This window comes from Melospiza melodia, chromosome 18, assembly GCF_035770615.1.
Source record: "Melospiza melodia melodia isolate bMelMel2 chromosome 18, bMelMel2.pri, whole genome shotgun sequence".
Taxonomy (NCBI): Eukaryota; Metazoa; Chordata; class Aves; order Passeriformes; family Passerellidae; genus Melospiza; species Melospiza melodia.
In genome coordinates, this window is record NC_086211.1 from 7367769 (window position 1) to 7385111 (window position 17343).

At 41.9% G+C, this 17343-nt stretch overlaps 1 protein-coding gene and 1 long non-coding RNA gene across 2 annotated transcripts in view; one reads left to right on the top strand and one right to left on the bottom strand.

The window, feature by feature from the left end:
* The window catches only part of MOSMO (modulator of smoothened), a 30785-nt gene extending 18306 nt beyond the window's left edge, over positions 1-12479 (bottom strand). The window contains exon 1 of the mRNA XM_063171887.1: positions 12324-12479. Within this exon, the coding sequence (XP_063027957.1) occupies positions 12324-12429 (106 nt within the window). The 5' untranslated portion in view covers positions 12430-12479. The remainder of the gene's footprint in view (positions 1-12323) is intronic.
* A 496-nt stretch (positions 12480-12975) lies between these two features.
* LOC134426679 (uncharacterized) lies at positions 12976-14602 on the top strand. The gene is made up of 3 exons (XR_010030021.1): positions 12976-13126; positions 13621-13716; positions 14383-14602. It is a non-coding gene; the product is annotated as an uncharacterized LOC134426679 (long non-coding RNA).
* The last annotated feature ends 2741 nt before the right edge of the window (positions 14603-17343 follow it).

Below are 17343 nucleotides of genomic sequence, written 5' to 3' on the forward strand. Positions count from 1 at the left end.
TCTCACATATCAGAGCCAAGAAATCTGCCTGTGCTGAAGGTATTTCCTTCAGAAGAAGGTATTCATTCCTACTTCAGAAGACAGCATTAATTAAATGTTGCTTAAAAGGATCTCTAATAAGCTGCATCCTTCTGGTTGTTTATTTTCTAACATTATAAGCACTTTCACAATGGAACAGTTTTGTCAGTGACTAGAATCTTTACAGTTTCAGAAGTTGCAAGGGCCTGGGAAAAAAGAGAGAACTTTCCTAAAATAAGAAAGCAATGTTTTATTTGGTATAAAACACAAACAAAGAATCTAGTTATTTCCATTTTTCCTCCAACCAAAGTAGAGCTACTCAAAATTGACAAAATTCACTAACTAAAAAAAGAGAGATCAAAGGCAGTGTCAATATTTAAAAGTGATTTTTTGAGTCAGCCATACCATTTTATGCCATATGTTCAGCTGAAAGCCACAAGCTATGACACCCACAGCTGTTCTGCCATTTAACATCTGATGAGCTTGTGTTCTTTTTAACAGTTAGTTATGTTTGGCTTGAGACAGAGCTGTAAAATGATACCTCTTTATCCAGTACACCATAAGCCCTGCCCCAACCTTCTCAGAAGTGTTCTGCTCAGCACCTGCAGCTGTAGGGGTGATGTGCAGCTCTCTGGGGCTGCAGCACCAACAGCAGCCAGTGACATGAGGTGGCCGGGCTGGGACAGCAATGGCAGCGCCAGGGTTTGCCGTGTGGTACAACAAAACACAACCAGAACAACACAGGAATTCTGGATCTCACACTGCAGTGGATCACCTTCCACACAGGTGTTTTAGAAGATGGTCTGTTCACAGGCTGCCAACAACTGGACTTCAGAGCCCTCCATTTTTAACTCCTGCATATCCAAAAGCATAATTTCCCCAAGTTAGCCAAGTTATAAACTTATTAGATATGTTCAAGCAGATCACGACAGATACACCAAAGTTCCCAAACCACACCAAATAAAGTACCCTATTGCTGTCCCTCTTTTTTATTCATGGAAGAAAATAACTCTCAACCTTCCTGGTTACAGCCTAAAGCAACTTCTCTAACATAATAACAAAAGCAATCAAGGTAGGGAGAGGATTCAGGTCCTGGCTCTGACTTCAAGATTGCTTGTGCATTTTAACAAATTAAATTCATGACGAGTAAGGATCATCTTCCTCTGTCAGACATAACTGTTGTGCTTTGCACTGATCTCAGCTTGCATCAGACATGCTCCAAGGACACCCACTGATCTGGCTCCTCCATGGCCTCATGAATCACCCAGTGGTGAAGGTGAAAAGAGAAGTGTTGAAATGTATGTTGGCATTTATATGGTTAGAAACACATTTGCCAAGTTTCGGTGTCTGTTCTGCAAACAGCCAAAATACACCTTATGTGCTTCAGTGTTTGCCTACACCTGAGCACAGCCTTCTCTTGGTCCACTACTGAGAGAATATTTTAGGCCCAGATTACCTGAAAGTACAACAGACTATGCTAAATAAAGAACAGAACATTCAAACCCCAAACCAAATGTACTAACAATTGTGGCAGTTTCTTTACAGCACATGGCAGGATTGTATTTATAGCAACGAGGACATGAGAAGGGAGGTTTGCAGGTAGAAGTAATCCTTTATTAAAACCACTAGAAAAATTGGAAAGATTAAGCACATTTCTGGTCTTGCAAGTCCTTCCTTGGACACACAGGGTACCAACATTGTACTCACTGGGGATATACAAGATCCTGTCTTTGTCTACTAGCCTTGATTTTTTCATAAGGCACTTTTATCAACTGAAGAACAGCACCTATTTACCCAAACAATGTATTTCACTGCAACTAGAACAGTACTTCAAGTAAAATAAAACTTAACCTTAGTTTTTATTCCTAAAGGCACTTTCTAACTGTTGCCAAATCTGTGTATGTATGACATGCTTGTAACAACTGGGAATACAGGTTAAACTGCACTTTAAATAGGGATTAGGTACAGGGCCAAGATTTTATTGTGTACAAGTAACACTTCATGTGCTGAAAGACAGACTGAGATATAGCTTAACTACATACAAGCTGTCCTTCAGGACTGCTGGCACACAGCTTCCTGGCTAATTAACATTTTAAGCCCCCACAAATACAAAAGGCAAACTGGAAAATAAACCAAACCAAACTCCAACCTTCTTCTGCAGTAATAATTCTCAAATTTAGGCATTTACTTGCTGTTCACATCACAAAGAAAATATTAAAAACAAAGAACAATAGGAACGCAGGGAGCATAATCAGGATTTATCCCAAAGTACATATTTTCTTATTGCTTTTGCTAGGGCAAGTCCTTGTTTTAGAAGCCTGCATAATTTAAGCCTGAATTATTTAGGCAATTAACAGGTGCTGTCTGTGTGGTGATAACACTTTCTCCCTTATCACAAATTGGCATCTACAAAAATAGACTGTTAGAGTCTGGAGAGTTCTCTTACATTTTTTTTTCACTAGTATAAGAGAAGACAGACCATTCCTGAACAGTTAAACTTGCACTTCACTGAAGTAAAATACCATCTTATTGAAACAAGGAGTAGGACTGTTCTTGAAAAGCAACCAAATGTTATATAGTGCTCCAAAGAATGTATCTGTTAACAGATGTTTATACAGTTGTTATATTGACGCTTTGAAACAGATTCACTCTAATTTTAGATTTTATATAAACAACCAAGAGATCCTCTGTTCTTATCACCAACTTCATCTTACTGAACATCTACTTACAGGGAACATTTACTTCAGGTTACATTGAGCATAAGTCAACAGACTTCTGTTTGTGAAACAGCAACTGCTACTTCTGGCCTTTACTCTCTTTATTTTACCATTTTTCATGTATTAAACTTCAGCATGCTTCTTGAAATTGGTGAGTGACCCAGCAATATTCCACTGAAAGAATTTATGGGACCACATTAAAAATTCCAAGCCTTTCAATCTCTTCAAGTTTCCTGTACAATCTTGTTGCATAGTTTTTAAATTGAATTAAGTGTGGGTTTAAAAAACAAAGTGAAACATGCTTCTTCCCACGAGTTTCTACGATGGAGAGCACATCATTAACGCACGAATTTAGGTGCACAATTCGTTTCAGAATGCAATTCAACCTAAGGAAAAGAAAACAGCTTTTTCTTCACCCTTGTGACTTCTCTTCCCCCACAGCATGAAACGCCTACAATGCTCCTCACATCAACAGGCACAGAGGAAGCAGCAGTGCCTTTTCTCCTCTACAAGAAAGGAAATCAGATTTTTCCACTGTTGCAGTTCTGGAGGTGACACTTCCACTGACCGTGGGAATACTGCTGGATTACTGTCAATGACTGAGAAAAAATATCTCTTAATGCTCAATGTAGAGTATTTCTCTTTTGTATAGAGAACAGAAGTAGAGCTACTCCAAATTGACAAAGCAAATTTTCAAGTCAAACAAGTCACCCACTATAGAGAAGTCATTCTTCTGGAAACGTGAAGCCCATGACAACCCTTTATGAGTTTTCTTCACTTTACTTTGGAATAAAGACATTACAACTAGAGGTTGTTAATGTTTGATACATTAAGCTCACACTGATGAAGTCACAGACAAAACCATTCCCCCTTACCTGTACATTTACCCTGCTTATCAACAAAGTAAGGATCCCTCTCATTTATGTATACAAAGATTTTATTGCAGACTTTCGTATATATGCCATCTATTTGAGAAAAGTATAAAGAATCTAGGCTCAAAGCAGCCCTTCTGAAGTATTCACAGCAAAGCAGTTCTGAGGTACACTGAATGATCATATGTCCTGTTCTGATCTCTTAAAATACAACTAAATTATGTTGCTGCCAATAGCAGAAAGTAGTCACAGCAAGAGAAGTGGAAACCACTTGGTGAAAGAAAGGAAAGCCCAGGAATAAGAACTGCAAGAAAAGGAACTGGGAAGCTGGCTCCATGATGAGCACTACAGAAATAACCTACCTGACTTTACTGTCTATGAACAGTGTCATTTGATTATTAAATTCTTGGATGCACCAAGCTCAGAGACATCCCAGCCCTTTTAATGCAGTGTGCAAACAACGGCACAGAGAATTGCTCACCACCAAGTAAGTTCAAGGCCAAATGTGAACTGTCTTCAACTGGACAAGTATTTAAACATCCAAGTGGGGTATTAATCACTACACCTTGAGAGAGTGTCATCCTTAATGATCCCAAAGTGCTTTGTAATTTATGGCACAGAACTGCAGCTCCCATGAGGTTTTTGGGTAGCAGCCAACTGTTGCCTATTGCACTGGGCTGTGCTGGCTTTGAACACTGCAGTGAATCACTGGGAGGCTTTTGCTGTCCTCACAAGGGAGCATTTTAGATCAGCCCAAGGACCCAGATGGAACAGACTGAGTATGTTTTACCCAAAGACAGGAACCAGGCTCTACACACACTCTGAATTTTGAACCTCAAACTCTTAGCAGCAAGTATTTCCTACTGGATTAGCCCATCCCACACACAAACCATCACAATCAGACATTTCCTAGGGTACCCGAGAAACCAAACTCTTGCCATCAACTCTACTTACAAAATTTAAAATATATACAAGACAATACATCAGACAGGAAACAAAATTATATCAGAGGAATAGCCCAGAATTTTCACACTGAGAAGGGATATAACCTGTGCCCATTGATTCCATATAGATCCCTACAGAATCAGGCCAGTGCTTTGCCCATCTGGTTTGTTTCCCTTCTCTTTAAAACAGACACGTACCCTGCACAGATCCTCTTCTTGGCCATATCTCCAGTTTTTCAGATCTGTGTATATCTCCATCAGTCAGAGGCTTGGGGAAGAAAAGTGAAATTGAGCAAAGCAGCTGGAGCATACATAAGGGGATTGCTGCAAAATTATCAAAGAATTTTTCCCCTGCATATAGCCCTTACTAATAAAAAACTCTGTCAACTACTCAATTTGTAGGCACTGTGAATTACAATAATAACTTACAACTAGGTAATAGAAAATTATTTTTAAATTTAAAATTGTATGAACTAAAAATTTTAAATAATTTTGTAGCTTTCCCAAATAACTTTGTAGAAGAATAAAACAGCCTCCATATTGCATTTGTTCCACATATTTGTACAACAAACATAACTTTGTATCTATTTCTAAAATAGATAGCAGCATTTATTCTCTGTGAAGTTCAATATACTTCCTCATCCATGAGTCACTCCAGTTACATTCTTCTGAAATAAAAAGGTCTCAACCACTGCTGGAAAAGGATTCAAGAACAAGGTGAAGAATTCCTGTCTATGATAAAAATCCTACAAACTGCACAGCATGAAAATAAATGGGAAAAAGTTGAGCTGTTGTGAACTACCTATGAAAAAAAAAAAGTAGGTCAAGCTTAAAAGTTTGACCTACTGATCTTCTTTGCTTTGGCAAAAGTACAAATGCAGTTTACATAATGCTGCTCACATGTAAGTGCTGGCTGGAAACTTAACAATACAAATGTTTTTAATAAGCCCCAGCCATTAACAGGATTTCTCTTTTGTTATTTCAGACAATTTTACATCTTCGTTTTGCAGTACACACTATTGAATCCTTACTTTTAAGACTCATTTAAGAGCAACTTAACATTTAAGTTACTCTTGTGTTGATTTCACTGTAAGTTTCTGGCAACAAATGTAATACACACACCTCCAATCAGGTCTAAGCTGATTTAAAAAACAGAGGAAAGGCAGGTAACTTCCTGAAGGCACAGAGGTGAAGTTTCAACAAGGCTCCTTTCCCACAGACAAACCATCAGTGTATAAAGAAGCTTTGCAGTTACATACTTGAGTAAAGCACAGGATGGACAGAAAATAAATCTGTATCTGCACATAGAATAGAATTTAGTTCTGTAGGAACTGTGCACACTGCTGGTAAGTAAATAAAAAGGTTACTCCAAATATCTGAAACACAAATACCTTATCCAAAGCACCTACTATTAGAGAAGCCAAATGAAATGCCTGTTATTCTGTGATTGCTCCCCTTAGTTTAATAAAGTAAAACTGTCATAGGAAACAAAAGTAAAAAACAAAATGGAATTAAAACTTTGCTGCTAATCCTAATAGAAGTTACTGTGATAAAGATACTACCTCTGTTTTACAGAGGAAGAAATTGAGGTACTACCACAATAATTTGCCAAAATCCAAAGTCAGCCATGCCAGATGCTGGATTTGAAAGTTATTGGCTCCCAGGTCTGTACTCTATAATCAGGTATTTCTTACCTAACTCTAATTAGAGAGTGGGGAATTCAACAGGATTTGGTGGAAGGCAAACTAACAGTTTTGTACCTTTTTGTATGCTAAAGAGAGAACAAAACATGCACCATGCACCTCACAGGAGCAGCATGAGTTTGTATTTGTTAAAAAGCAGATGTAAAACATCAGCTCCTCTATGGACAAAAACAATTGGCTCTCTCATGTCTTCTCTGGCAGGCTCAAATAACCAGGCTGACACAGCTCTCTTTCATGAGATTCTTCCTACACATAAAATAGTTCCATATGTTTAAATGCTGAGTGGTTGAGTAAGCACAAAATTAATCCATTACAACAATGCCTTTCTATTGATTTTTCTTGTGCCTTAAGGCCTGGTCGATTACAGAACCCAACACAATTCAAACACTCTGCTTTGTCACATTTTTACATCCACTTGAAAGACATCTACAGACATGAAGTGGAATGGAAATGTTCCTTTTAAAGATGGCACTGACCCTCCCAGTCCAGGCAAATCCATTAACAGGCCACTCTTAATAAAGTATTCAGATTATATGGGCTTCAGAATCTTGTTCTTGTTTGGGTTTGGTATTGCTGTTTTTAGAGCAGTGGCAAATTCTCTGAAATGCAAGTGCTGCTGGCAGGGCCTGCATCTTAGGAGCAGGAAGTTCTCATCCCTCACTGTGGGGATCAACAACACATCACAACCCACCACCACCTTTCCCTCCTTCCTCACACACCTGGGAGCATCCATCAAAGAAATGTGTTTTCCTGGAAATTATGTCCTACAATCTAATTTTCAGATGGCTTGGGAGACTGCTTTTCAGAACTCACCTCTAGGACCTGATGGTACATAAATCTTCATTCTCTGTATCATCCTCCTTTTATTTGTATTCTCAGCATGCAATCCAAACAGGTTCATGAAAGGGCAAATAACTTCTCCTGTCACAGTCACTACATGATAGCACAAAAAACATTAGGAAAAAGTAATTTTGTAGAATTGCTTCCTATCATGTCCCATCACTTTCTACTGAGAAGAGCTGGGAGATGCATACTGTGATTTTTGAGTATACTGCAAGGTGCTTAACAAATGATCACCAGAACCTTTTTACAGCCAGTTTTTGAAAAGCCAACTATCCACACATCACAGAAACAACCCCATCTCCTTCAGAGGACAGCACAATGCTGCTCTAGGCCATGACTTGTCCGCAGGGGAGCATTGTACATGAACAGTCTCTCAGCACAGGCCCTAAAGGGCAGAAGGCACTGCTAATATGTCATATTGACTTTTACATATCACTATTTTTGAGCAGACAACTTCATTTAGAACAACAATGCCAGCTGGAACTCAAGTTTACACTCTCTTTAAGTTGTGGATACTTTATTTACTTTATCTGTTTTATTCTATTTAGAAGCAGTTTCATTTGAGCACCTTCATGTGGTCTTGAGTTTATGCCATGTACAGTCAGTGCTCCAATTAGAGAAAAATATTTCAGTGGTCTCAAGCTCAGCAGGAGCCAGGAATCACTGCTTGGTTGTACTACCTGTGATAGGTCATTAAGCTGATCCCAACAAAGCTACAGCTCCTGCTGGACCTGCGAAACAAAATTCCTCAGGAAGAGCCATGACATGCAGAGGAATAACACTGAACATCAGTAATTTTCCACCAAGTGCTAGACAACTTATTCCACAGGAGCAGGGAGTTCACTGCCTCAGGAGGAACGGCCTGAACAGAGCCTGCTCTTCTGTAAGACCACTGCATCTGAAATCATCCTTCACAAATAAAAAAGTAACTGAGTATACAAAGCCCAAGAACTACACACAACACTTTAGAAGATACACAGAAAGGCAGGACTGGTAAACAGACAATTTTAAACAAATGTTATATTCTAGATTTACAATTCATTATCACTGCTGCATAGCAAGATACAGAAGGCAGTTTAAATGAAAAGTATAATTCCTAACACAAGCGGCCTTGATACTTTTGTCATAGATTGAAGATGGAATTGGAAGCTCTGCTGAACACAAATATGTTGGGCATGTGCTGAGGGCCCTGGCCATAACACTGTCCTGGGTGCTCCCTGTGGAGCAGCACAGGAGGATGGGATGTATCCCTGCTTTTGGAGGTACCCATCAGTTCAGCACCCCCAAATCCTGACACCCATGTTAACTTAAGGACTGCTACAAACAGGGTACAAGCTGTTCTGTAAATTGGAATCAAATGAACAATCATGCTACATAGGAAGGGATGACTAAGCCACATAAACAAACTGATAGCTTAGCTTTCTGAAGGGAGATTTTACTTGATTAAATTATTCCCTTGAATTGCTTGACCTATCCTAAACCCCATAAAAGCATTTCAAATTGTCAATCCCCCCGCATGTACAGCTTTTAACAACTCTAATTTCAACTGTGCATACTATTCATACCATTTTTCCTATAAAAGAGTTGAGAGCTGAAGCTAGAGCTGCTTCTATCCCCCTTCTTCCCCCACTGAAGACAAAATATCAAAATCATTAAAGACCCTCCCACACAAAAAAAAGGAACATATGGAGACAAAACTATCAGCTTATAAAGTTCTTTGCAGAAGTGTAGAGATACAGGAGCAAAATTCCTTCCTACTGAAATCAGTGGCACTTTGGGCATTGGCTGAAATTAAAGCCAACTCTGTCCTTATTTCTCACACAGTGTCAGTTTGATAAGAAAAGGCAGGCAGTGCAAGAATACTGAGCAGCCACTGGTTCCCAGATTGGAGTTATCAGTGCTCTGTACTTGCACAGCAAGAATAACAAAATCTCACAGAGAACTCTCTGTAAGAAAAATCCATTCAATTTTCATCTTTCCTTTGCCATCTTAAAGATGTATGAAATATCTGAAACCAAGTTAATGAACAATTCTTACAAAACTACATAAAGAAAAAGCGTCCCCAACAGAGACTTGGACCTCTGTTCACAAAGGTGTAGTTCCTCTGGCCTAAGGACAGATAAGCATCTGAGACCTTCAATAATCTCAGTTGCAATTCTTTGCTGATAATTGCTGGGGAGAAATGTCTATAGACAACATTTTTCAAATGACTATAAAACTTATCTTTAAGAGTAAGATTTAGGAGACTAATCAGCCCTTCTATAATGATTTTAAAAAATTGAAAACTATCTCAATTTTTCAGGGAAGCATTAAAGCCAGTGATTTATTCTGCAATCCAATTTAGCTGAAACTCATCACTATCTCTGGAGTAAGAGGTACATATTGTTTAGCATTCAAATCAGATTTTTTTTCCCTGAAACATAAGCCCAGGTTCCCAACCTTAGTGGCTGTAAACAGCTCTGAATGAGCCAATGCAGCGCTGCCTTCCCAGGTTTGCCAAGACCTCTGCTCTCTGCCACCCTCAACCAGCTGCAGTGCTGAGGAGACCAGGCTGGCCCACGCTGCCTTTCAGAGCCCCCAGGACAGCAGCCAAGCAGAGAAACTCTTACCCCCCTTCCTCCTCACTACCTGACTAGATGCTGACTTGTAGTGGCAGCATCTAGAATAATTCCCACAGGAGATGAACCTGATAACACAGAGATAAAGCAAAGAAACATTTTCTTTTACCCAATAGTTCCTTTCACCAGCTGAGTGCAGGATGCTCCAAAAAAAACCCTGCTTCTTAGTGGCACATATGGAAGCTGGATCCTTGGATGTGCTCCAAGCACAGCAGTCTGTGACAGTCCCTGAATGTCACCAGCAGCTGGGACAGGTTGCACCATCAGGGCTGTGCCCTCCTGTGCCACAGCTCTCCCCAGCAGCCTCTGGGTAATGAATGGCACTCATAGAAGCATCCAGCTCATAATTCAATACTACAGGAAGTCCTTGCTTCAATGGGCATCTCCACACTTCCTTTATTTACAGTTTGGGCACATGGCTTGTTTTAGAAGGTTTAAGCACCAGAAATACACATTTGTATTGCTTTTAAGCACAACTCTTGTAATATTGCGTTGAATCCTATATCAATAAAAATCTAGAAAAGAGTCATTAAGGATGGTAGCCAGCTCCCTTTATGGTTTTATCAAGACAAGAATTTGTTTGGCTTCAAAATAGAGCAAAGAAAAAAAAAAGGCTTAGGTCTGTCAAAACATTCTTTGACTGCTGAAGTCCCTCAGAAAAATCCAGATTTCATGTTTGCCAGCCTAATTAGAACTGTTAGCTGCACCTCAGAAATGGCAGATGATTCTTAAGCAATCATCCACTAAGTAAAGAAATAATGATTGCTGCATAAAATATTTTAGGACACAATTTTTGTATCACAAAGAGATAGAAAACATTTTTCTTTACAAAATAACATATTGGACTGTGCTTAGTTCCCAAAGGACTTCTTCCATGAACACTTTTTTCAGAATAGTTTTTGTTATCTCCTTTCTATACATGCAGAGAGAATCCAACAACTTACACACTGCACAAAATCTGCTAACATGAGGCAGGACTTCAGAAGGGCATATTTAAATATTTGAAATTAATACTATTTTATTTGACTTTAAGCCCCTGAAGAATGGCTTATTACCACAGCATTGCTGTTAGGTGGAATTATAAGAGGAAAGAAGCAGCTATTTTATCTAGCCATAGGCAGGAAAATCATCACAATTAGCTACAGGAGGAACAGTGAAGTCACCCAGGGAGTTCCTGAAGGCTGCACTTTGGGAAGGGACTCGTTCCTTTCCTCTGAGCCATGGAGGAAAGTCTGGGTTCTAGACTAGGTAATTAGAAGCAAATCAAATAAGCCATGAGTAGAGTCTGGTCAGAGTACAGTCACCAATCCCAAACAGTTTTTAATACTCTGCTTCATTGGAATAAAGGAAATATGACACAACTTGGATCAGTTCAACTGTTCACATGCATAGAAGATGCAAGCCAGATGAAGAAAATTTTTCAAGCCCTCTGCAAGAATTTTTGACTAAAGTCTTTACAGCCAGACCAATTTTCTCTGTACTAACCTGTGGAAGCATTTTTCCAAGCATTTTCTTTTTGCTTGGAAATCATAAGTGTAGGAAAAGTCACAGAATCTCCTGAGCTGAAAAGGACCTAGAGGAATCATCAAATCCAAGTCCTATTTCTGCACAGGACAGCCCCAAAAATCACACCATGTGCCTGAGAGCATTGTCCAAACACTTCCTGAACACACAGAGGTTAACACTGTGACCACTGTCCTGGGGAGCCTGGGCAGTGCCTGAGCACCCTCTGATACCCAGCCCCAAACCTCCCTGACACAGCTTCATGCGGCTCCCTCGGCTCCTGTGACCGGCCAAAGTGGTTAAGTTGGTTTAATCTGCTTGCAGTAGGGATGGCTTCCTTTCCTGACAGAGCTTTGGATCCCTCTGGGACATGAGATCAAAGAGCTGCCCTCCTCCTGTTCTCTCTCCCTGCTCCACTGATCAGAACATGCAGATCTTTATCAATGGACTGAAATAAATTGTTCATAGACAATTATATCACTAGTAAAAAGAAAGATGCTCAAATCCTTGTTCGTTTAAAGTAAACAATGCCACACTCTAAAATAAAAACCACATGGGATCCCGGCTTAAAGCTGATAAAAATCAACACGCAGGAAATATTCTGGGGGAAGAAAAAAGATGTAGGGAAGCAAGAACTTCCCTGCAACAAAGGGAACGTCAGTGTAGTACGAGAGACTCCAAACCTGCCGCAAAGTAAGCGGAGACAGATCTCAATTCCCTGTCCAAGGTGACGGCACTGGGAGCACGGGCAGGGACGCTGCCCTGGCCCTCAGCTCCGGGCTCTGCAGGACCCCTCGGGACACCGGGCTCCGCCGAGGCGGCCGGGAGGCACCGCCGGGGGCTCTGCCGGGGCTGGGACCCACCAGCTCCCCCCGGCCGCTCCACTCTCTGCCGCCCCGGGGGAGCAGCCCCGGGAACCCCGGGACTCGGCCCGGCCGCTCCTGGGCCCCGGTGCCGGCAGCCCCCGGGCTGGGCTCCCTCCGGCCCCTCAGGGCAGCCCCAGCGCCCCCGGGCCCGCGCCCCGCCCGCCCCCGAGCCCCGCCGGAGCCCTCTCCCGGCCACCTGCCGCACGCCGCAGGCGGGTCCCGCCGCCGGCCGCCCTCACCCGCGGACTCGCCGGTGTTGATCCAGTCCGGGTTCGCCAGGCTGGCGATGGCGAAGATGTCGGCAGCCAGGAAGAGGCATCCTGAGATGATGGTCAGTTTGTCCATCTCCTCCGGCTCCGGCGGCACCCGGCTCCGGCCTCCGCCCGGCTCCCGCAGCGGGCCCGGGCCGGGGGCGCCTCACGGCCGCGGCTCCATGGGCCCCGCGCCGCGCTCGGCGGCGGCGCCAGGAACGGACCCCGGACGGCGCCGGAAGCGAACCCGGCGGGCGGGGGGGCGGCGGCCGCTCCGGAAGGGGAACCCGCGGTCCCCGGCGCGCGCCCCGGGCGGGGCGGGGCTTCCCGGGGGGCGGGGCCGATGCCGGGCGGGGCGGGGCAGCTCCGGGGCCGCTGCGGCTTTCCCCGAGCAGCGCGGGGCGGGGCCTGACTCTGATGGGCGGGGCCGACTCGTGGGAGAAGGGCGTGGCTTGTGCTTGGTAGGTGGAGTTTGCGCTGGTGGGCGGGTTAAGGGCGGGGCTGGCCGAAGGCGCGGAGCGGGCGGGGCGGGGCCAAGCGCCGCGGTGGGTGTGGCCTGGGCAGGGGCGGGGCATTGGCGAGGGCGGGGCGGGCGGTGCCCCGGGTGGGGCTGCCGTGAGGGGCGGACGGTGCCCCCGGACCCCGTCGCCCTTGGTCCCCGCCTGCCTCGGACCCGGGGACCCCCAACACTGACCCTTCCGGCTGGTCCTCCTGCATCGCGATCCCCAGAGGTGTTTTGGAACCGAGAATGGGCCTCTTGGTCAGTACCAAGGGCTGGGGAACGGTCACAGGTCTGTGTTCACCACAAAAAACTGCTTTCTGTTTCTCGAGTGCCTGCTCTTTATCCCTTTGCAAGGCTGGGCATGAGCTGAAATTGCAGAAAAATTCTGAAATTTTGCTTCTATAGCACTGATGGGAACAGGGGACTGGAAGGACTGAGGTTTGGCGGCTGTGGAGCCCCTCAGAAGCGCGACACAGCGTTGTGTCTGTGTCCTGTCTTTGGGAGGAAATCTAACTAATTGTGACTGGAAATCTCACCCAAACACAGCCATTTTTGATGGCATGCTTTTCAATGGATTCAGCCATACAGAACTGTGAGAGTCTGTAGCCAGAAAATGAACAATGCACCAAATGTGGGAAACCAGCCCGGTTTGGCCACAACAGCTCTATGCCTTCGATGCAGTCATTCTGGTATGGGAATGTTGAAATAAATGAACCAAACAGCCCCTAAATCTACAGGTACTTGGAAAATATCTAGTAGTTTCCATTTTTTTCCTTCCAACAGTGAACACCCACCTGTTTTTTCCAGAGCAGCACAACTGGTCTATATGGAACATACCGGGAAGCCAAGTGGGCGATTGCCTGTGCTGTTTATTTTTATGTAAGTATTTCACGTAGATGACAGACTGTACAAACAAAATGGAGATATCAGTAATCTTAAAGTGTTCAACAGCAATCAGTAGGATTTGTTATTTGGAGGACAAGCCCTGTACTTAACTCCCATAGAAATCACCTCTACTTGACAAATTTTCTTAAGGGTGGAGAAAATTGTAAGGCTTTTGATGAAAAATAGCTGAAATTATTCCCTCTAAACCAGAAGAAATTGGTGCATGGAAGAAATACTGATTTGAAAAAATCCATTTGCTATAGGCATGCTGTATTTTCTTGAAGTCCTTCGTAGCTGGAAACTCCTCTGTTCTGTTGTGTCCTGTTCCCTACCTTCCCTGAATACATTGCTGCTGGTAATGAATACTTAAGTAACAGCACTGTTGCTCCTTCTCTTGGCAAAATGTGTGACCTTTTAAGAAATAAATTTCTAAGTAAAAACTACTTTCAGTGTATTTATTTGCAGAAAGCAAGTTTATGTCGTCTTTTGGCAGCAGCTCAGCACACAATGCCAGTCTAAGGAAGCAACTAAGGATGAGAGGCTTAACTGTTTGGATACCCAAGAATGGGGACAGCACCTTCTCAAATGTCTCCTTAAACCTTTTATTGAAGAATGATATCACACTTTCAGCTAGTAAAGTTTTCCTCTCACTTTTCAAAGGGCTGTTGACAGCACTGGAAGACTTCTCTCAGCACACCCAGATTGCAGCTTTGATGGCAGAGATTGGGATGGATGAACAAGGATTAGCCCTCACAATGGTACAGGGTGGGCCATATCTCCAGATAACAAGCCTTGAGGAAAAAAGCTTTGCAGTTAATGATGGAAAGGAAAAACCAGGTAAAAAAAACCAATAGTGATATTAAAATTTAATTACATTGAAGATATCCTTGTTCTGCATTTATGCTTTGAGCCTGTCTCTGATTTATTTACACTTATACAGATCAAAAGAAACTCAGTTCAAAATTACAGAGAAAAGAAACTAGCACAAACTGTATAAAGCTCAGTGCCAGCATTCCACTGTGATGAAATACCTGTGATCTTAAAATAGCTGCTGTGGTGACTGTTCCATAATTAGATCAAGATTTAAGCCTATACATTGTTCTCCAGCAAAAACAGATTTCCTATTCACCAGCAGATTTTTTCCAAAAAATATTTTGACTATTACCTTTATATAGCAACTAGACTTGAATAATATAATTCTTTATTCAGTGTATTATTGTTTGAGTAATTTCATTCTACAAGTAACACAAATCCTCACAAGGCTTGAAATTAATTTGCCTTATTGTTTGCTTTTTATTTCTCTTTATTACACAGAGTAGTTACAAAGTGGCAACAGACTAATCTCTGTGCTTTAACAATCCACACAGGTGTTCATTTCCTAAATGTTTTAAACCTGAAATGAACCATATCAGAGCTAGCAGACTATTACCAGTTATTAAAGGTTTCTTGTGGAACATCTGACACCTGTATTAAAGTTGAAATTGAAAGCTCTGTAAATGTGAATGCTTCACATGGGTCCCCAGCCCAATTACATTAAACTCATGAACTGCAGTTCAGGGATGATAGTGTGCTATGGTAATTCCCAGCATGAAATTGTCTCTTAACATTGAAATCTATGAAGCAAAGACTGGAGTGTAATGAAGTAATTTAGAAATTTACTGGCTGTACAGTGAAAATGCATATCTTTAAATTAGAACAATTTTCCTAGCAGTGCCTTTATAGTTTGGGCAGTCCTTTCTTCAGAATTGCAGGTACCAGGAAGAAATATCTACTTGCTTGATGAAATAAAAAGCATCAAGTGGAGTTCTTAGCCTTAGGAAAAAGGCTTTGCACTTTTGATCTGAGTATAAAACTCAGTGGAAGAATCTGGAGCATAAATTTGAACTAAATACTTTTTTATTATTATTTTCTTAGGATGTAATAGCGCTCATCCATTCCCTGAAAAAAACCCCTTTGATATACAGAAGTGTAAATATGAGAATGATTTGGGTTTTGGTTTGTTTGGGTTTGATGGGTTTTTTTGGGTTTTTTTCTCCACCTATAATTAGAATACTAATAATTGAATATTAAGAATAGAATACTAATAATTGAATATTGAAAATAGAATACTAATAATTGAATATTAAGAATATGCATCAGTGAAAATAAACAGTTTTATTTGCAACAATTTGAAGAAGGCAAGCTGCAAAAGCATTTTCAATAAAGACTACAAGGAATCAAATTATTTACAGCATGTGATGTGTTTGATTTACTGCAGCAAGTACTGAAGGGTGTGAAGTGGGCTGAGGACTTGTAGCAAACATTGTTCCTTTGTAGCTGCTCTTAGTTTTTGGAAACAAAAAAACCAAGTTGAGCATGCTTCCTGGGGAACCTGGATCTAACTCTGCACATGCCCCACACAAAAAATAAAAACCCCACAAACAGCTGAATCTGTTCAATTCATGTTTAGGATGAACTTGCTTGTTTAGGACCAAAGCTGTAAAATTTTGCAAAAAATGTAGCATTTTGTAGAAGCTCCATCTCTCAATGACAACACAAGCAGCACACTGATTTTGGCATTAATATCAATGCACAGAGTATGGGGCTTGAGAAAAGATGCACAAATGCACTACTTAGAAGCTTTTCTTGCAGTGAATTAGATTTTATCTTTATGGACTTTTTTCCCTTCATCTGACTAAGAGGAGTAAAATCTGAAAAGTTTCAAACTGGAACCCAAAAGAACAGTTTTATTACTGCTTGTAGTGAGAACAAGCTGGTGCCACTCTGCTGACTTTAGGAGGAGGCAGAAATTAAGAGAGGTAGTGGGAGGTACTAATGTCTTAAAATCCTGCAGTTACTCACCCAACTGGCACAGAGGCAAGCATGTCCTACTCTCCATGCCAGCAAGAAGAAACAGGACTGCATGAAGTGTGTGGCTCCTCAAAATAACTTCAGTGGTGCCAGGGAGATTTTCCTCTCCATAAAAATCTCCAGTGGCTGCTGTCTGCTGGAATGCCTCAGCTCATGCAGGCACCTCCTGCTTAACCTCTGGCTGCTCCTGACAATGTCTCTTAAGGTCCTTTCCTCTCTCCTCTGTGAGCATGAATTCTGGCTGGCAATAAAACTGAAGTCAGAGGTCATGCCCATTTGTAATGGACATTAGTGTAAAAAACACATTAAGACACAAACAGGTGATGGTACCAAGATGGAGCTCTTGCTACAATCCTGTACAAAGCTTATTTGTTTCTTAATCAATTGAACTCCCAACAGTGCTTAAAGATTAGGACTTTTAAAATTAAAGAGGAAAAAAGCACTTTTCATGAGAGCCATGGCAAACAGTCTTAAAGAAGATCTTGCTCTCAGTGCCAAGGGTGGTCCACACAGGCAGCAGAATTAATCTAGATGGGTTACAAGGCAGTTCCAAGTTTTCCTGAGGCAGAGTTTTAACAGAAATAAACCTCAGAGGTAGGCAAAGGAACACAAGTATTAAAATGAGATAATTAGGCTAGAACAGCAGAAAGGAAGCTCACACAGCAAGGGGCTTTCCAAGAGATTAAACCTTTATGTTTAAATAAATCATTTACTATGCTGAAAGAGCAGAAAAAGAAGAGCTTGTTTTTTTGTTGACTGAGCAAAGAGAAA